General features: G+C 36.4%; 1 protein-coding gene across 3 annotated transcripts in view; it reads right to left on the minus strand.

Annotated features, from left to right (window-relative positions):
• Positions 1-202: 202 nt before the first annotated feature.
• Positions 203-22,408, minus strand: part of HERPUD2 (HERPUD family member 2) — an 83,386-nt gene continuing 61,180 nt past the window's right edge. For all 3 annotated transcript variants that reach the window (XM_039239130.1, XM_039239131.1, XM_039239129.1), the window contains 7 exons: positions 22,139-22,216; positions 18,241-18,354; positions 16,076-16,230; positions 4,765-4,887; positions 2,608-2,931; positions 1,779-1,896; positions 203-1,070 (listed from right to left, as the gene is read on the minus strand). In XM_039239130.1, coding sequence (XP_039095061.1) covers positions 909-1,070; positions 1,779-1,896; positions 2,608-2,931; positions 4,765-4,887; positions 16,076-16,230; positions 18,241-18,354; positions 22,139-22,216 — 1,074 coding nt within the window. In that variant the 3' untranslated portion in view covers positions 203-908. The remainder of the gene's footprint in view (positions 1,071-1,778; positions 1,897-2,607; positions 2,932-4,764; positions 4,888-16,075; positions 16,231-18,240; positions 18,355-22,138; positions 22,217-22,408) is intronic.

Genomic DNA, 22,408 nt, shown 5'->3' on the forward strand with positions numbered 1-22,408 from the left:
CGAATTGGCTTTCACGGGGATTTTTAAATAGACTATCAAGGTTTCAGACTGAGAATGAAGAGATACCCATCTGGAACATAAAGAGATGAAAATGACCTTGAAGACTTCAGCAACTTTTCCCAACAACTACTGAAATGTATATAGATTTTGGCATGTAATGGGTACACTATTAAAGAATCTGAACAAATATCCCATAAGACAGTTTACCATAATTGACCTTTTATTTAAAAAAATTACAGGGAGCAATTTCCAGCATCTTTTATAAAAGTACTGCCTGTATCAAACATTTATATCACTATTAATTCCATTGAAGAGCTGCCTTTTTTTTTTTAAGGTACTTAATTCCAATTGATGGGATACATGCCCTTAAAATAGAAAGTTTCCATTATTTATCCAAATGTCAAAATTAAGATTATTGAGAAGTTTATTGCTTTATGGCTGGGCAAGATGCTGCTAGCACATTTTAGGTAAATAATATTCTTTATTAAAAACTATGAGGTCATTCTGTTTAAAACTTTCAGAATAATTCACAGAAAATAGATATATTTATTCAAATTACACACTGAAGGGCTGGGCTATCAGCTATAGACATTTATATGTGAAGCAGCTCTTTAAAGAAATAAGACACACAAATAGGTCTGCCTGGACAGAATATACATAATTGAAATTAATAAAACCTGGAAGACCAATATTGTTATACTATGTTCTGTTAGGATCTTAAAAAATAAATCACACACTTAGTAGTCCATTTGTGCTTAAAATATTCATATGCATGAGAAGCTTAAAGGAAAAACACCTCTGTACATGATGATGAAAAGAAAGTAATAAATTTTTTTGAAATTGCACTGTTATTTAAAACACTTTCCTAACGTCAGACCTTCCTTCGGAGCTGGCACAGTTTTTCAGGTCTAATTGGCAACCTGGGGAGGCCCCTCTGGTATCAGTGAAGTAAAGAAGGTGGTGATAAAAGACCACGCTGACGCCATTAATCCAGGCCTCTGAGCCGTACTGGCATCTCCACCTGCATCTTCTCCACTCTCGTCTTCAAGCCCATCATCCATAAGACGCTCCTTTCAAACAAAACAAGAAACACACTCCTGAGGGGTATGAACAGCCGGCATTAACTCGTGACAGAAAAAGAGAGAATTCGTCCCTAGAGAAAGAAGGAACAGGAGCAACGTAATAAGGAAGCAGGATAGATCTGGCCATTGGAAACTTCTGTTAAATCCAAAATTGGTACATTCTTCAGTGCTCAAGTTCAAAGGGAACTCTGAGATGAAATTTAATTGCCAATTTAAAACAATAAATTCTCACTGTGTGCATAATTTTCATTCTAGGCTACTTTCAGGAAGAATAATGTTAGTTCTTCCCAAACTCAGTATCATAGTCTAAGTTGTCCCAGATAAAATCACACAATGTCTTGTAAACTTTCTTCATGTGCCATTCCACAAAATCTTGTGGAACACCTCAAGATCTTTTTTTTTTAATTTTTTTTTTAACATTTATTAATTACTGCGAGAGACAGAGCATGAACAGGGGAGGGGCAGAGAGAGGGGGAGACACAGAATCTGAAGCAGGCTCCAGGCTCTGAGCTGTCAGCACAGAGCCTGACGCAGGCCTCGAACTCACAAACTGCAAGATCGTGAGCTGAGCTGAAGTCAAATGCTTAACCGACTGAGCTACCCAAGCACCTCCCAGAGATTCTTTAATGATGTTGGTCTCTTCTCCTGCTGAGGAAATATCTACATATGAAGTATACAAAAACCTCGTCAGCATACCATTTCTTCAAGTTCTAGGTTGTCTGCATTTTGCCCATCATTGTTAACTTCGGCATTATTGTTGGCAGCCTGCTGCTGACCTCCTTCTTGCCTAAAAGGAAACCAGCCAGCTTGGTGTCTGTTCAGTAAAATAAAGAGAAAAGAAAATAAGTCGCAGCTGTTTTTATTTGTAACACTATAAAACATTAGTGTCCTACGACAGAACAGTGATTTCAACCACAATAAACGAAAAGTCCTACTTTGGGCCTAGGACTACCCCTCTCAAAGCAATGACAGCAAAACAGGAATCAACTTAAGTCTAAAAATCTATCATGGGCTTAACTGGTTCTGTGCTAGATATCTTAATATCTAACCTATTTATATTAATGTCTCAATGTACTGGGAATCATAACATCTTTTCTGGTATTTTTCAAAATAAAATTTAACTACATATTTCTTTGCCTCTTGGGGGAAAGGGGAGCAAGACAAAGTACTTAGGAAAAGAAGTCTGGCCTATACCTATAGGACTTACTATTGATAACTATGATTACAAAGAATATCCTTATATAATAGTGCATCAGACCCTTCAAATTCTAAATAATTAACAGAGCATGTCTAACTGAATTAATAATTTTTATGAAAGATGGTAAAGGAAAAATCTGCTTGTGCAGTTCTGATAAACATTCTTACTCAACATAACCTGCTTTGATTTTGGCGCTAGATGTGTGGAGTCTGAAACTCATATTCCCTCACTCAACATTCATGACAGACTACCATATGCCAAACGCTGTGCTGTTTTAGAAAAGTAATTGAAAGAAACCAAAAAAAAAAGGTAATGAACATCACTCACAAATAAACCAGCAGCATGGCTCCCATTACCATGATAAAACGACTAAAAGAAGAATAGAAGTATACAATGCTAAGGAGAATTGCAGCTCGGGAGAACGTGTACATCCAGTCCAGCCAGTCTCGATTGAAGTCTTCTTCATTTAGCACTGGACCTCCCTGTGCATTCATTTGAACATTCTCATTCATGGGTCGATTTTCTTGGGCCACTAGGTTTGGAGCTGGTGGAGGTTCCTCTCCAGGAACATGTGCCAAATTTAGAGGCTGTGAAGCAGGCGGCTGGGCTGGGTTGGCATTTGATGTGGCCTGAGCTGAAACTGCAGCTTGACTGAAATATTCAACAAAATAAGTATTAAAAAGAAAAAAAAAAACCTGTAACATGCTATATTATATTTTGCAAAACTTCCTTGGGGAGCCATACATTATTTTTCATAAACATAATACAAAGTATCACAACTCCTGGGCCACATTTAAGCACAAACCCCAGTAGAAAAGTAGAGCCAAGACTGATAGTAGGAGTGAGTAGCTCAGGAAAAGATATTCTTTTAGCCTCACAGTCAAAGATGGTAGAGGAGAGGTGCAAGAGGTAAGGCGGCCATGGAAATCACTATCATTTATCTCTTTCATGAAATTACTTTATAAGGTAATGACCAAAATCTTTTTCCAAACCTGTTCACTAATGGCCGCTTTTTTCCCAAATGGGATGACTACCACTGCACCCAACCACCTCTCCCTTAGAGCCATGTTTTGAAAAATATGTCTAAAAACATGCATTAATCATTTACCCTGTGTGCCCACTGTCAGTGATAAATGATTTGTATTTTAAGATATTAACTAGATCCCAGATAACCACACCTCAACCCCAATCCTGACTTTTGGGAAATCCATCTGGGAACCACGGGAATAGGTACTTGTAAACCAATGAAGAACTATGGTACTGAAGCTTCCTTAAAATTGGATTGCTTGAAAGAATAAATATTCCTATAAGAGGCTCCCAGTACAATGATAATATATCTGGGATTTGCTTTAAAGTATCCAGCATAGAAGGGAAAAGTTATAGAACAAGACTGCCATGAGCTGATAAATACTGAAGCTATGTGGTGAGTGCACAGGGATTCATTTTATTATTCTATCCTTTCACATGCTGAAATTTTTCTACAATAAAATGTTTAAAAATCAAGATAGCAAAATAAAATAAAACAGAAGTTTCCCAGGCTACAAAAGTCTATTTAACGTGCTAATACCTTGTATCTTATACAGGGCTTTTTAGTTTCCAAAAAACTCCCTACTTCATAGATATTCTGATTCATAGATAAGTTACTTCACTAAAGGAGAGAACTTGAGGCTCAGAAGTTAAATAATGTACATAAGATGATATGATTTAATAAGCTACAATAAGCCCTACTTACCCTACAGAGTTCTCAAGAGGTTATAAATGAGACAAGGAGTGGAAAGCATCTAGAATCTAGCACAGTACTAAGCACAAAGAAGGCACTTAAATGATAACTATTACCACAGCAATAGGTAAGGTACAATAGCCTATCTGTAGCCAAGGGATTATGAAAAAGACCATTAGGATATGAGGTCCATGAAGCATATCAGCTTTATGGGGTAAGGTCTGGGGTAAGGATAAGGACTTCACATTGTAGGCAAGGGAGCCATCAGATATTTGGGAAGATGGGGAATGACTGGCTCAATTTTGTGTGAAGTACATTAACCTGATAGTAATAGGATGAAATATGGTAGAGAGTCTAAAAAGAGAAAGAACAGTTGCAGTAAACTAGGTCCACAATGAGAAAAGATCTAGGCAAAGTACTAAAAGTAAGATATAGGGAAAGAACAAAAGTTAGAAATAACATATTATTAACTCATCATGGTAAGTTACTGGGTTCAGGGACAACTGAAAGCAGAGTCAAAGCTGATTAAGGTTAAGAGCCTGGAGATGAATATGAAGAGACTCTCACTGACAAAGAAGTCAGGAAGGAGAACACATTTAAGAGGATGGTGGTGTCTGAAAGTCACCATAACTCATTCTCATAATAATTTTTAAAAACTAATGAAATGTATCAGTAAATGAAATCCCAAATCAACTTACTTAGGATGAAAAAGAAAATAAAGCAAGTGGCACACGGAGTAAAACAATGAACTCAAATGAACTTACTACTGCATGTAATACTGATGAGCATACATCTGTTGCCACCACAGCATCTGCAGAGGGCTGAAAGCGGGGTATACTGGGAATCCAGCTGGAACAGCTTGCCCAGGAAGCTGGTTGTCCACATTTCTGCAATAAGGAGATAAAGAAGTGTCTTTTTAGGCTCTGAAAGTTGAAGGCATTTCTCTGAATTTTCACTTCTTAAGTATAAGCCATCCATTGACAAAGTATATTAAATCTTACTGAAAATAAAAGTACTTATTTTCAACATTCTTCAAATAAGACATTATGGCTTATATAAGATGACCCTGACCCCAAGTATATAGAATGACTAACACTTCAGCCCAACTTTAAGAAGAAAATAAAGCAAATTATCCACAAAATGTCTGACAAGACTAAGCATTTGCCATCTTCTCAACAGAAAAGGACAAAACTACTTTCATTATATTTTAAGTACACTCTCCTTAAGAACCATAAGCCCTAAAATAAACTTCATGACAAAATGATTTGAGGAATGGGGGCTCTACCCAAATGATATTTTTTCCCAAATGATATTTTATATTAGTAATATTTTAAAAATTATAACAGCTGTAAGCTATAAGATAAAAAATAAACATTATATAATCTCTAAAATTTTTTCTAAGTTAAAGAACCAAGATTAGCAGAACATACTTATACATGCATTCTTAAAATATGTTAAATGCCCATTAACTCAGTAAAATTTGTGGACAGTCATATTTAAGTTCTCTATGTGTTTCCTTATCTCTAAAATGGGGCTACTCATAGAATCTCCTTCACAGTGTTGTTAGCCTGTACTTAATAAATGTTAGTTATATTTATTTTTACTCTCCCCTACCCCTAAATCTGAATACAACTCCAAAATGTGTAAAGATTTGTAGAAATTCACATATATCAAGACAACTACAGGGACAAGCATATGGAGTAAATGCATAATTTGTGAATTTTCTAACTCTCCTTTTCTTCATATTACTTGACCTTATCTTTAGCTGATAAAGTAGGCGCTAACCTGAGACAAAAATCATTAACAAATTCATAAATTTTTAATACTATATTCAAATGACTGTGAACATACAAATGGCAATAACTGATTATAGAAACCTAATACAAAAAAGCTTGGGAAGCTAAAACTTATCTCTTCTTAAGGCAATCTGGTACTAGGTAAGCCACCAACTCCACTATATATTAACTGAACTTTTCGCATCCTTGGAGGAGTAATGGGAGCCATACAGTGCTCTCATCCTCAGAAAATCCCTCTGCCTCCTGAATACAGCCCTGCTCCCCCTACTTCCCAAGGTTTCCAACTGAATTAAGAGGGAAAAGCAGAGAAGCCTCCATGAAAGTTCCTCCCAGCTCTTGATAAACAAGTCCCATATAAGAAAAGGAAAAGAAATTTAACTCTGCTATTCCTTTACAAAGATACCAATCAGAGATTAAACCTGGAGAGAAAGCCATACCACTGGAACAGAGAAGCATTATAAAATACTTGTATAAAGATCTTGGCATCTCCATCAGTGAGCTGATACGTCTAAGCAAGTCTGAAAGGCACCTAAATCAAGTCGTAGCAACAAGGGGAGTCTATGTCTAGGTGTTAACACTTTAAATGTTCTTAGTATTCCCAATTAAGAAAATAGAAAAAAACCCATCCCCCTGGAAGTACAGCTCTCTCTACCAATCCCTACTGCTAAGAAGAAATAGAACCTCACACAAGTCCATTACTTCAATTGTAAAACAGAAGTCTGGGTTCTGTCAGTTTTTAAAGATCCAGGTAAGAAAGAGCCACTAACAATCATTTGGGAAAAAAATTATTATACCTTTCTACGTCACCCGACTGTGGTTGAGAACGGATGGTGATTATCGAAAATATGTTGTTAAAAAAGTACTAAACTCCCTTAGATGATTCCAAAATGCTTCCTCACTTACTCTCCAATAAGTTAAAAACTACTGGACTATATATAATTGCTAAGATACATCCCAAACCCCACCTGGCTTACTACAACTTTCCATTGTGCTGATTATCCTTCAGACAAGACGTTATGTATTTATTTGGTACTCTCCAGAAAATAAGAAATAAAGGATTTGTATGATACTAAATTACTACGTTATTATTAAAATATATACACAGATCAATTAAACATATTATGTAAAAATTTAATATATTCCAGAGAATGCACCATTAGACAACATGATAGAGAATTATTTTGTGCTGGGAAAACTGATTACCAAGTTAGTGGTAAAAAGAAGGGACTTTAAAGCTTCCTCTCATTCCTAACGTTCAAGTAAGTTTCAAATGAGCTAAAATAAAGGTATTAAAAGTTAAACCACAAAAAATCTAGAAGAATATGGAATTGATTATTTATCAAGCCTTTGGAGGGAAGATTTTCCTAACTTATAAGCAATATTAGAAAGCATAAAAAAGAAATCCACATATTTGATAACATAAAATTTAAAGAGAGTCTAGAAAAACATATTTTCAATAAATAAGTTAATATTTTCTATATAAACAATTTACAGAAATGAAAATAATCATTAGGACACCAAATAAATGTAAATTAAAATAAAGACTTTTGTTTTTGTCTGACAATATTTGGTATTGGCCCTCAAGGGTACAAGTGAAACCCAACTCTTTCCCTAACAGGATGAACTGGAATAGGCTTTACAAAACAATTTTACAAAATTAAACACCCTTAAAAATATTCACTTTTACCCAGATGACCAAGTAATTCTGCTTCTGAAAATTAACTTGAAGAAATACGAAACTGTGGAAAAAATCTTCACATCTCTACCCTAACCAAATGATACGTTATATTAGTAATATTATGAAAAGCATAGCAGCCATTAGCTATAAAATAAAAAATAAACATTATAAAAATCCATAAAAAAATAAAGTGGGGGGACGGGGGATTAAGGGATTGGAAGAGTTTTAAGAAATATTAACCAAATGTAAGATGTCAAATTTTCTGAACATTGATTCAATCAATACAACTATAAAAAGACATTTGAGACAATCAAGGGACACTGAACATGAACTGGATAATTGATGATATTAAAGAATTTCTGAGTATTCTAATGGTATTCTGATTAAGGTTTTCTTATAGTCCATATCTGTCTTACCTGTTACAGATACCCAGTATTTACAGATGAAACGATAAAATGTCTAGGTTTTGCTTTAGAAATAATCCAGCCCAAGAATAAAGAAGAAGGGGAAATAGATGAAGAACAGTATGTTGTTAACAGTTGTTGAAGCTGGTGTTAGGTAAATAGGGGTGCATTATATTTTTTCTACTTATGAATGTTTAAAAAGTATAATCAAATTTTTAAAAATTTAAAAAGCAATGAATTAAAATTTGACTGTTTAGGGGCCCTTGGGTGGCCAGTTAAGTGTCCAACTCTTGATTTTGGCTCCAGTCACAATCTCACAGTTCATGAAATTGAGCCCCACATCAGGCTTCATGCTGACAGCATGGAGCCTGCTTGGGATTCTCTGTCTCCTCTCTCTCTGTCCCTCCCAGCTCACACACACACGTGCACTCTCTAAATAAATAAATAAACAAACATTAAAAAAATAAAACTGGAAGGCTTAAAAAACATAAATTATAGTGATCTATATAATGGAATAGTATGTACTTCATAAAGAATGGGACAGGTCTTGTGTATTAATAGGGAATAATGTTAATACACTTAGTGAAGAAAACAAAATGTAGGCCAGTGTGTATAGGATGTATGCTATTATTTATGTTAAATACACATACTCGTGTGCACACACACATACCCACATATACCAGGCACACACACACACTGGGTCATTGACTGCCAGGAGACACAAGAAGGAAACTCTTGCGTACTCTGTTCAGTTTAAAAATGGTACCATTCGGGGCGCCTGGGTGGCTTAGTCGGTTAAGCATCCGACTTTCGCTTAGGTCATGATCTCGCGGTTCGTGGGTTCGAGCCCCGCATCGGGCTCTGTGCTGACTGCCGGCTCAGAGCCTGGAGCCTATTTCAGAGTCTGTGTCTCCCTCTCTCTCTGACCCTCCCCTGCTCACGCTGTCTCTCTCTCTCTCTCTCTCCTAGAAATAAAAATAAAAAAATAATAAAAATAAAAAAATAAAAAAAAATAAAAATGGTACCATTCACATGTACCACCTCTTAGAAAATACCTTAAAAACGGAATTATCTGTTTATCTTCCTGTCTCTCTGACCAGACACTGTGCTCCTAAGACAAGGGAATAGGCGCTAACCTTCATAATATGTCCAGATTAAGCACAATAAATACGTGTTGAACAACGACAATTAAAGAGTAAGAAAACTCTGAAATAAAGTACTGATCATAAGTAACTAACCTAGAAACATGTAAATTTCACTTAATTTTCAACATTAAATGAAAATGTAATGTTAACAAGGTAAAAATTACTATATTAAAGAAAATCATTTGCAAAGAAACGAATACTAGAAGGAAACATTAGATGTTAACAAACAGTTGTCTTTAGATAATTAGACAGAGATACTTTTTCCCCTTCCTTGTTTTTTTCCCCAAATTCTTTAATACACATACATTGCTTTTATAAGTCAAAATAATTAAGTACAGCTTTTTTTTTGCAAAGAGCCAAATAAAATCGCAGAAACACAGGGAAAATGTAACTATTTGGAAGTGAAATATGTCTGTCTCCATAAAAAATGTCCTATTTGTTATTCAAGAAAAAGTAAGAGGATAACCTGGTCTCTCCCTCTGGCCTTGTGAAAGTCAGTGAGGAAACTGCTGATATATACATGTGGGAGGAAATCATTTGATGGCACAAATTCTAACAGCTTTTTACTGTTTCCTTTTCAGACAGACTATACCAGCTAGTACTATTTGATAAAAACAGAAAAAAGGGGTGAAGGAAATTCACAGGAACAAACGGAAATAGAGTACAACAGAAAACATGATAAAAACAAAGGACTTGAAAGACTGTCATTCACAAATACATACTTGAAAACCTATATCAAAAGACACTCATTAGTACATTTTTAAAAATTTTTTAATGTTTATTTATTTTTGAGAGAGAGACAGAGAGAGAGCAAGAGCAGGGGAGGAGCAGAGAGAGAGGGAGACACAGAATCAGAATCTGAAGCAGGCTCCGGGCTCCAAGCTGTTAGCACAGAGCCTGACGCGGGACTCAAACTCACAAACTGCAAGATCATGACCTGACCCGAAGTGGGCTACTTAACTGACTGAGCCACCCAAGAGCCCTCGTACCATTTTTAAAAGTTAAGAATTACAAAGGAGAAAAGATAAAACGAAATGGAAACTTCAATAATCAGAAACAAATTCTTTCCAAAAAAACCTGTTAAGTCAGTCCCATTTCCCTTACCACTCCACACAAAGATGGAGTGCATGGAATACCCACCTTGCTGCCAGAGTATGCCTTTTCAAGACTCTCCGCACTTGCTTTGTTCTACCTGCTGAACTTCCCTTAAACGCAGTTCCAATTTACCATCTATGAAGCCCTCCCCACTCCTCCAACCAGAGACAGTCACTTCCTCCTCCAGACTTCTGCAGAACTTTCTTCAAGACCATGAGACCACATCAGCAGATGGTAATTTATGTGCCTATCGGACCTACTTCCATTGAGAGCAAGTACATAATTCATTTTCCTGTCTTCAATGCCTAGAACACCACAAATTCTAAAGTAAACTTATACTGAAGAAAGTTACAAGGCCCTCATACAAACAGATTTGCTTACTCAGTCACCAATACTTAAAATCTGACCAACAGATCTGACTAGAAAAAAAAGTTTTACGTGGGAGGGCAGAGGAGAGAGAAACGGTATTAAAAATGAAGTCAAAATACAAATGGCAACCTAGGAAAAAACACTAAAACAAATGACAGACAAAACAGAGTCACTCCCAAAAGACTGTTAAGAACACAGACTTTCAAATCAGGTATGGATTTGAGTTTTAGTTCCACTCGCTGCTGACTCCTTCTGTGAACTTAGGCAAGCTACAAAGCTATCTTTTTAGCTTCATCCTCCTCACCTATAAAATGGGAGAAAATAGTACCTAGACCACAGAGTTGATGTAAAATTCAATGTACAAGCACTGAAGTATAGCAGGTATAAGTGCCTAATACAATTCCTAGCTTGTGCTAAGTGTTCCATAGTATTATTAATATTCTTTTAAAGAACTGTCACAAGTCAATTTTTAAAAATAACACACCAACAAGTAAGTATTTCACAAACCAAAACAAAAAAAATGTCTCTTTATCATGTCTTAAGTTAAAACAGGAACATTCCAATTTGTCACACTGGTGAGTACATATCTGTAAAGGTATGGGGAATCAGACTCTTTGACAGCTGTCATCAGGAGAATAAACTGGTACAGCTTCACTGTGCTTTTGCAATAGTCTTTAAGAGTCTCAAAAAGTATTAAGAACACTTTGACCCAGGAATTCTCCTTCTCACAACTTACCCTAAAAGAAAAACTGATAATATGTGAGTATTTAAGAATACTGATTACAGTGAGGTTTCGTGGGAAGAAATTAACCCAAACATTTCTGATAGAATATTGCCCCAATTCTTCACTCTTCCATAACAAGATTATACATGGACACTGTCTGGCCCACAGTGGCAAACCTGGCCTATGTCGGCTAACATTGACTCACAAAGCTAATTGCTCAAGTTCAAAAATTTTGTGAGCCAACCATTGGTATCTTGAATCTGCCATAGTGAAAGTATTCAAGACCAGAGAAATCAGCAAATGCTACAAATCAGCTTTATTTTCCCCCCTGGAAAAGCCAGTTGCTAAGCATTTACCAGCACGGCATTGGACACTTGGCAATAACTCTCCATCCCAATGCTACTGAGCAAGGCCATGTGATTTGTTTTGGCTAATGGAATGTTAGTGAACATGACACATGCTGAGGTTTTAAATGTGCTCAGTGGTTAGCTTCCCCTCTTGTATTCCTGTCGTTTGTCATAAGAAGAACATGTTTTGGGGAGTTTCTAGTCCAGAGAATGAGAAACATGAAACAGACCGGAACTCAACATACAGCCTGGGGCAGAGCTGTCCCGAGTGACTAACAAGACTCGTGAACAAGAAAAATGAAGTAAGTATGTTGTTGTAAGCTTCTGAGATTGAGGTCATTATGCAGTAAAACCAAAGACATTCTCCATCAACAGAGGATTGAGCAAACTGGCACATGCACATAATGAAAAATCACAGACTTTATTTTTTAGTACATGGACACCAGGTACTGAGATGTGCAGAGATAAAGCTGGGAAGATAAAATGTTCTGGGTGCATCAAAGTAGTCTCCCTGGAAAGAATGAGCTTTGAACTGGGTGGTGTGTAATAAGAATATGATTTGGCAAAGTGATGAACAAAGGCTGTTTCAGGCAAGAAGTGGGTACAGAGGAAGATCAAAGGGTAGGCCACCAAGATGTTAAGCTAAGGCATTACTAGAATATAAGCAACTGGAGAAACTTGCACTTTTTGGATCTCCTCTCAGGAGAACTACACATATGTGGAAGGAATATTTTGATAAACTGCTTGGGATGGTGGGAAGGGGATTAAGGGCCCAGTAAGCATGTTCATGTTCAAGTAACAATACTGAGTCTTTGAACATCCTGGTTAGCTACAGGGCTTTTATTTTGCATTTGGGCACTGCCTCTAGTGGCCCTTCTCCTCCTTCTTTTTCCCCACCCCCAACTCTACTCCAGAGCTAAATCACCCTAAATGGATGAATAAAAACCTAAAAAATATTAGTGTGTACATAAGAACTCATCCAGAGTGCCACGTGTCTCAAGACTTTAAATGTGGTAGATTTATATTGACCCGGAAATACGTCCAGGCTAAATTATGTTTGTTTGTTTTTTTTAATTTTTTTTTGAACATTTATTTATTTTTGAGACAGAGACAGAGAGAGCACGAGCTGGGGAGGGGCAGAGAGAGAGGGAGACACAGAATCTGAAACAGGCTCCAGGCTCTGAGGTGTCAGCACAGAGCCCGATGTAGGGCTCAAACTCACTGACCATGAGATCATGACCTGAGCTGAAGTCAGACACTTAACTGACTGAACCACCCAGGCACCCCTAAATTATGTTTTTTAAAAAAAGCTTACAAAATAGCATGATTTTTTATTTAAAAGTTTACTTAGAAAAGTGAACTATTACAAACATGTTAGTAATAGTTATTTCTGGTTGGTGAACTAAAGCAATTTTTACTTTTAGAAAAATCAAGCAATATAGAAAGGTACAATGAGTGAGTTTTCAGTTTTATTAATTATAAAACAACGCTGTTAGTGTTTCAGGGGGAAAAACTGACGTACAAACAGTGGGTATTCTATAACCCAACCAGCAAATTTTGGAGTTAAAGTAAGTGTGATAGCAGAACAGACTGAGTCCAAAACAGTCAGGATTGATAAATGTGACATAAATGGAAAGCCAACATGGTGATGTATATGTACTGCTCTGGTCTTCTCATGTTTCCTCAAGAGCTAGATACGGGTAAATAATCACCTGTATCGGGATTTTTCAAAGTGAGGTTCCCAAAGTTTTGTTAAGCTGGCAAATTCCTGAGCACCACCCCAAACCTAGTGATTCAAAATCTCAGGGAGTAGACACCAGGAGTTAGCAGTTTTAACAAGCTCACTAAAGACTGAGAATACTAACCTACATGGTGAAAAACATGAGAGTAATTATATGTAAGCTGTAGTGAATTTTGAAAAAGGAATGCAGAGCTTACACTTTGTTGGTGAACTCATCAAGGTCACTAAATCACTGACTGCTCTTGCACATTTACAGCTAAGGCCTATGTTAGACAAAATCTACTTAAAGACAGATTTAAAGTCTTCATTAGTAAAAAATTACAACTATGAGATTAAGTTAAAGTATATTCGTTATTAAACTGAATAACCTATTTATTAAACTTTCAATAAATTGCTTTGTGTATCACAAAGTGCTCTTCCCAAATATATTTATTTTCCAGCAACCAGCAGAGGCATTCATTCATTCAAATCTGTTTGCTGAATGTGTGTACAACATTCACTTGTAAATATGAACGAATGTATAAGTAAGTGCTAACACATCACTAAAAACTTCACATACAAGAACTCTTTTAATCCTGCATGAAATCCTGTATGACAAGTACTCTTATCTCCAGATGATAAGCAAACTGAAGCAAAGCAGGGAAAAGACTTGGCTAAGTTAGTAGATAGGTTCAAACCATGGCGGGCTGGCTCCAGACTCGAGCACTAAGCTCTACTGCCTTCCTGATTTAAAACCCAACATTATTCATCTAGTAGTAGATTCCCTAAATAAAGCTGTAATATCTTTGAAGTTTTATTGTACATTATTTTAATACTTATATTTGGCAAAAAGTCCCACAACATTTCAGATTTTTCTAATCTACTTAATACATTGCTAAGAGCTGAATGCTTTAGTCTCATGTTGATTTCCTCAACAACCCAGTTTAGAGAAATTAATCTTTTCCCACGATATCTATGGTTTTATTTTGAAGACTTGCAACCTTATAAGCTTTGGTTATTACAAAATACATTCACTGTAAGTATGAGAAAGAGTTAAAAATCTTCTTATCCAGAGGCACCTGGGTGGCTCAGTCGGTTGAGCATCCGACTTTGGTTCAGTCAATCAATCTCACAGTTCATGAGTTCAAGCCCCATGTTGGGCTCTGTGCTGACAGCTCAGAACCTGAAGCCTGCTTCATATTCTGTGTCTCCCTCTCTCAGCCCCTCCCTAGCTTGTGCCCTATCTCTCTCTCTCTGTCTCTCTCTCTCAAAAATAAACATTAAAAAATGTTTTTAATCTTATTACCCAGAGATAACTATTACTAACATGTCATCATGTATTCTTCCAGATTTATTATATGCATAATACTCTCACTTTCCACCAATACCACCAAATAAAGTCACTGTATAAATTAAGAGGAACTGAAACTGTCCTACTCTGCAAAAAAAGATACAAAATGAATTACTGTCATCAGATAGAAAATATTCTAAGCTACCATTCTGTAACGTAAACCCTGAGAACATTGCTTTTTACAAATAACTAAGTTTTGTTTTGCAGTAACCATTTTCTGAAAACAAAAATAGTTTCATAGGTGCTTCATGAAAGTCTACAATTAGCCTACCTAAACACTTAATTTTAGTGAAAAAGCTTCACATTCAAAAGAAATGTGAGACAATGAGTTATCTTTTGTTATATACTCAACTTTGATTTTCAACATTAAGAATTAAGTTTTGCTATACACATTAAGTTTATATAATGTTTTACATCAAATATAATTCAATATAGAAGAAAAAGAATTGAAGTAAGTCTAAAGTTCTAAGTAAAAGGCACTCCTTGGTTAGGTCGTTTATGCTACCACTCTGATGTCCTAGCCACTTCCTTATTTCTGGTCTCACGATCATGTATCTGGAGCACTGCCACACACTGCAGTCCCACAGTGCAACACGGAACCATCCCAATACCTATTACACACGTTTCCTGTACTGCAACAGCACCCCGGTAAAGTGCCCTGGTTTCCTATATAAGCCAGGTCCAAACCACATTCCATGATCCTACTCTCAGAGCTGTCTGAAGGATGTGCTGTGGCCATTGGCTGCATTTCCCCCTAGGACTGCCTAACCCAAGCGCCCCACTATAATTGTTAAATATAAGGTAGCCACAGCAAGCTTCCTGAGTAAACTCCAACAAAGACTCTACAGAACCTACAATGGTTAGCGTATCTTCATTAACACATCAGTTTTAGCCTACCTCAGTGGTTCCCAAGCCTAGCTGATCAGGAACACCTGCAGAACTTTTTAAAAACAGATTACTATGGCTTCTACTCTTCCAAGAACACCCTCACTCACCCATCTGCTTCCCAGATATGAGTAGATCTATAGTGACACTCACCCATCTGCTTCCCAGATATGAGTAGATCTATAGTGACACCGGGCTAAAAAAGAAACTATTTGAGTTACCTAGATCCTTGCTATTCAAAGCATCAGAAGCATCATTATCACCTGGGAGCTTGCTGGAACTATAGACTCTCAGGCCCATCAGACCTACTGAATCCGACTTGCAGCTTACAGGATCCCAAGGTGATCAGCACAAATATTAAAGTCTGAAAAGCACTGCCCCAGATGATTCTGGTATGTTGCCAGCTTTCAAAAGCACTGCTCTATTTAACTCCTTAATTTTCAAAATGTATAAGAAAGACTATGAATAAATTTCCATTGTACTTTGATTATTGCAGAGGGGCTACCATGAAAGTCAGGAGTCACAGATTTTTAAGAGGCCCACGGCTACGATTTCACTCACCCTTGCATTACATATGGGAACTGATGAGTCTGTGCTGGGTCGGTTTGTGCTTGTGGAAGAGTACGTTGCCTCAATCCTTCTGAGGAAGAACTGGCAGATAAAGACAAGGTTTCTTGACTGGATGATGGAGTTGTTGATCCTGACTGATCTGAATTCTACAACAAAAATGTAATTATTTTTCCAAGGAGATTTAATTCATTGCAATCATGAGATTTGAGACACACTGCTAAAAATGTATTTATGAAATCCCTCTGTAAAAAGTGAATTTTAGAAATATACTGACTTGAATCATGTGCCCATAATAGGTCGATATTTTAATTCTGATGTGATGAAAAGTTCAGAAAATCAACAAATAAACGTTTTTTTGAAGATTGAACAAGATACCAATGAAGATTTTTAAATTCTCATGTTCTGATAATGTTATTAACTCACAGATTCAAGAACTTTTAAAAATATGACCCCTTGAAGACGACCCCAATTTATTGTTATTTGAAAAGGGTGTCACAAGTTTTATGTAAATTTAAAACACAATTATATTTGATATAAATTATAGTTCTCCCACTTTAAAATAGCTGGAGACAATATAATATTAACATCCTTCCAAGTTTATTAAAATTGTGTTTTACCTGTACTACTTTCCTACTGAATGTCTTTTTGTATGTCTACCTTTCTAAGTCCTCCCATGTAGAAGGTCCCAAGGACATTGGTCTTCTTAGAAAACGAACAAAGCTTTCCTTAAGAGGTTATTCCACGTAAAACAGACACCAAATATCTTACTAGAGATTCTGAGTCTTAGGGACATAAAGTGGTAAAGGTTTCCATTTTGTCAAGATTGCTCACTAAATGGACCAGCATCATAGGAGATTAATTTTTTAAAAAATAATAGAATAGAGGCATAGCCACTTGGCAACACAGCCCAATTTCGCTGGAACTAAGGATTTCTGACCTTAATAGACAACTCTTTCACGACTAGATTTTTAAGACATTCTCAAATCCCACTGAAATTTCTCAGCCATAAAAAACAAAGTGGAATTCAACTTAATTTTCCCTCAATACTTTTCAGATTTTAACAACACACCTTGAAAAAACTGAATATCCACGAGATAAGTTGAGAGGGGTTTTTCTGAACAAAAACTGAAGCAACATAACTGTGTCCAAAGACTCTGTGCCAATGCCAGTGTTTTTGTTCCTTCTCATGAAAAGGAGGAAACATATAAAGACCCTTGGGCCTTTACTGACAAATCATATCTCAGTTTAATGTAAGCTAAATTCCCATAGCTAGTACTAGAAAATACTTACCACTAAGGCCATACGAAAAAGGATCTATTTTCTTAAAGAAACCATTAACTAGTAATTCCTGGAAGATCCTCCAACTAGTTATCACCTCTGCCATCCATCACCTCCTAAAAGCTTTGGCTAAACTCTTAGCAAGAAGGAAAGTATACTTAGCAGTACGTGTTCCGTGCCCAAGAAGTTTAAAGCAAACTTCCACTCATCCAATCCTTTTCTCTCATCTCCAAAGGTGTCATATAAAACTTCAGTGGGAAACCAAAAATAATTTAACATAAAGGATTTGTCTTTAAAACTGGTAGAGTACATCTAGGTTGAAAAGTTCAACTATTAAAAAAAATTCCAAAACAATTTTAGTCAGATGAAAAATAAGAAAGGAAAAATCAATACCCAGGTCTTAAAGAACTGAGTAAGTCATTTGTCTTCCTGACATTGAAATGTATGCCTAAATCCAGTCATTTTAAAAAAAATAAAATTCTTGAGCAATCTACTTCAAGATGATTTAACATACTTAAAGTTTAAATAATTTAATCCACCTTGAATAAAATACAGTATATCAACTACCATTAGTATTTTTGAAATTCTACTAGTCCTAGATTTTAAATTATATACCTATATCATCACTCTGTTTTTTGAGTATTTTAGTAATTAAACCCCTGAAAATCGGGTTTTCAGTCTATACACCAAATTATAACTCATGGAGAACAAGTTTCAAGGGGTAACGCTATATACTGGATCTTTAAAAGCAAAGTTAAAATGCCTAACTCAAGCTGTTCAAAACACAATCTCACAACTCACAAGCTCCAATCGTTCTGTTTTTCACTTAAAAGGACAATCAGAACATTTCAACATTTACTCCTCCCCAAACAACTCACAGAACTGCTGCTCGATGCCAATGCTTCATGACTTTCTCTAGCGGTGCTGGATTCGGGAGAACTGGGAGGAGTCCGAGAAGTACATACTAGATGAACCATATGATACTCATCTTGCTAAAATGAAAGAAGATTACATTTAAAGGGTAGTACTGGAAAATGTTTAGTTCAAAAAGTCAGTAGTTAAGCTAAAATATTTAATTCAAAGTTCAAGTTCCTTTCTAGCACAGACATTTATTGGTAATAAATTGTTGCCACTTGACAGTACATGTACCATTTTAGTATTTGGTACTAACACCCTTCTGAATTCGATATATTCTCCATGCTTAGAAAATGGCCTAGGGGCGCCTGGGTGGCTTAGTCGGTTAAGCGTCCGACTTTCACTTAGGTCATGATCTCACGGTTCGTGGGTTCGAGCCCCGCGTCGGGCTCTGTGCTGACTGCCAGCTCAGAGCCTGGAGCCTGTTTCAGTCTGTGACTCCCTCTCTCTCTGACCCTCCCCTGCTCATGCTGTCTCTCTCTCTCTCTCCTAGAAATAAATTTTAAAAAAAATTAAAAAAAAAAAAAAGAAAATGGTCTAAATACTCAGTACCTACTATATGAAAAAAATGATTACTCTGTATATCAAGGAGTCTTGAAGGAAGAAATGCATCAATGCAATCTATTCAGCATAAAAACATTTAGCACCTTAATACCAAAACTATGTAATAGTCACATTGAAGCTTAGGCCTACCAACTTTTGAGTAATGAAAATATTTCCAGTACTTGAGCCTTTGCATCCATAATAAAGAAACTCAATTTCACCACACTCTCATTTGCTGTAATCCTAGCAAGGTAATATATAGTCGTTGTCGTTGTTTTTAATTCAAAAACTAGTTTTACCTAAAACAATTATACACAGATTTAAGATATATAGTTGAACTATATTCTTTACATGTTCCATATGTTTCCATAAACCTACAACTATGACTTAAGGAAAATGTTCTAATATTGATTAGGATTGGCATTTAAGCTTAGTGATTTCATGAGTATACTCATAGTCAGACATAAAGCTAGTATATGAGATAGAGAAAGGAAAGAAAATAAAGGAGGGCAGAGCAAAGGATGGCTCAGCAATTTAAAGAAAGAAAACCAGAGAATGATAAATAAAGAAAAAGGGGCAGGAAGAAAAGAAAGATGCCCAATTATGAGAAAGAGAAACAAAGCTAGCAGAAACGAAGAATTTATCAACTATCTCCCATAAATCCAGAATTAGGCTTAATTCTGAGGTAAATCCAAAAAAGGGTAAGAGTCAGCCCCTCCCCTAAAGAGGCTCACAATATTGTTAAAAGATCAGACTAGCATATCAGAGCACAATTAGAGAATATATAAAACAGTCTTTTGTACAAAATCTTTTGTACAAAACTGAGAGGCACAAGTTACAATTGCTTGAGGACCTTAGAGAAAGGAGTTAATGGGACTGGATGCTAGGGGAAAGGCGTCCCCAGAGACAGCACGACATGAGACCTGCCCAGCAAGGTAGGCAGAAAGCACGCCTGATTTATAATGTCTTCTTAGCTTCGGAATACAGAATACTAAATACTAAAAAGCATCCAAGTATAAGATGTTTATCCTTAGAAACCTAGTTTCAAAGGTCATATAATCACAAGTAACTAACAGTTTTCATTCACCTTTGGGAGAAATATTTCTGCAAAACATTTTATAACTAAACAGGTAAAACTAATGGCAACATCTACCTGAAAAAAAGTAAATATGCTAACTTTAACAAAAATGCTTTAAAGATCTATTCAAAATATAAACATATTGTTCAAAATGTTTTCTATGGGGGCACAAGAGTCCTTTAACTGAAGCATTTTATAACTGAACTCTACTGGTCAGAAATCATTTCCAGAAGCAAAAGCCTTCTAAGAAGTATTCATATGCAAACTCTAGCCATCCTCAGGTTAAAATAATAAAGAAATTTGGGGGGTTTTTTTTAGTTTATTTATTTATTTTGAGAGAGGGAGCATGTACATGCACATGGGCACGCTAACAGGGGAGGAGTAGAGAAAGAGGAAGAGAGAGAATCCCAAGCAGGCTCCATTCCACCAGCGCAGAGCCCAATGTGGGGTTCAGTCTCACAAACCATGAGATCAAGACCTGAGCCGAAATCGAGTCAGACACTTAACCAACTGAGCCACCCAGGTACCCCAATAAATGTATATTTCAAAGAGCATATGGCAGAAATGTTTTTAAGCATAAACACAAGAAGGAAAACAAACAGATGGAGCACAGAGGATTTCTAGGGTAGTGAAACTATTCTTTAGGATACTATAATGGTGGATACATGTCATTATACATTTGCAAAAACCCCATAGATTGTATGCACAACACCAAGAGTAAACCCTAACGTAAACTATGGACTTTTGATGATAATGCTGCATCAGTGTAAGATACCGTGTACAGTGTCAACTGTAACAAGTATATCACTCTGATGCAGAATTTTGTTAGTGGGGCAGCCTATGGATGTGGAAAGACAGGAGGTATAGGGGAAGTCTCTATGGCTTCTGCTTAATTGTGCTGTGAACCTAAAACTTCTCCAAAAATTGAAGTCTATCAGGGCACCTGGCTGGTTCAGTAGGTACAGCATGTGACTCTTGATCTCAGAATGACAGATTCAAGCTCCAGGTTGGGCATAGAGCTTACATTGCTTACGTTTAAAAAAAAAAAAAAAAAAAAAAGATCAAATCTATCAAAAAGAGGGAGGGAGGAAAAATCTGCCACAAATTCCACTATTTTTGAGGGCAGCCAGGAAGGAGAGATCGTTAAACCACGTTGGCAACCTGAAACTACATTAAAATGAAAATGACAGTAAGAAGTCACAGTGGCAAAGCTAAAATTTCAACTATGTAAATAAAAGGAATATACCAGCATAAGACTTTTTGAAGTTTCCCATGGATGATCATAAACATACAGGAGAGGACACAGACCTTCTTCTATATCAGATTAGGGTTATTCAAAAGAGCATTAAGAGTTACATCAAAAAGGTAAGTTTGTGAAACATAAAAGCTATATATCTGATTCTGCTCAAATCACAAACAAAAAGCAGCATGTCAAATGCAGAAAAGTTCTGAAAGTATAAATTCCACAAATGACCACGAGCTAAGAAGAGCTGCCATTAAAATTACTAGCATTCAGGGGCGCCCAGGTGGCTCAGTAGGTTGAGCGTCTGACTTCGGCTCAGGTCATGATCTTGTGTTTGTGGGTGCAAGCCCCTCACTGGGCTGTGTGCTGACAGCTCAGAGCCTGGAGCCTGCTTTGGATTCTGTGTCTCCCTCTCTCTCTGCCCCTCCCCTGCCTGCACTCTGTCTCTCAAGAAATAAAATAAATTTTTTTAAGTTAAAAAAATTATTAGCATTTAAGCTGATTGTCAAAAAATTACTCTGAAATATATTTTAGCTCTGAGCATCCAAAGTTTGCTAACTGATGGGCCAACTGGACTTCCTTTCATTTCCTGTCCTGAAATTAATCCCGTACCTCAAGCAACTTGTATTAAAATATCATGCTGTTCGGTCAAAAGGGGATTTAAGAGAGAGAGATTATCAATGAAAATCCTTTACCACTACTTGAATACTCTACTCTTGCACTACTGATAAGTCAATACTGCTTTCTTATATGACTAATGCCTGAACACAAACATACACTCCTATTTCAGATTTAGCTATCAGATAGATACACAAAATGGTTTACCTAATTAGAATCTATCATTATGCTCTTTACTTTCTAGTTCAAGTTTACCTGTTAAGCTCCCCAAAAGGGTTGATTTTAAGTATCTAGAAACTGAACCTCCTGAATATCAATAAAACTTCAGAACATATCTCCTCTAAATGCATCTGGTATCAAATAGTTGTAGAAAGCTTACTTTTCTGAGAATGTCTTTCAGCTGCAGATGATCGGGAAGCAGTCTGCCCGAATACACCAATCTTTGATCCTTCGTCAACTAAGAAATGGGACAAAGAAAAGATTTCAACTTTTTCTAATTATACAAATTGGAAATTGGGAATAACATGCCTAAATATGAGTAAAGTAAAACTCCCTTTAGGCACAGATAAGCAGAAAACTGGCATAATTTAAAATTATTTTTTCCAAATTCTCCTAAAGACATTAAGAACTCAGCAAATGGTAGTCTACC

Source organism: Hyaena hyaena, unplaced genomic scaffold, assembly GCF_003009895.1.
Source record: "Hyaena hyaena isolate Hyena2069 unplaced genomic scaffold, ASM300989v1 scaffold_153, whole genome shotgun sequence".
Taxonomy (NCBI): Eukaryota; Metazoa; Chordata; class Mammalia; order Carnivora; family Hyaenidae; genus Hyaena; species Hyaena hyaena.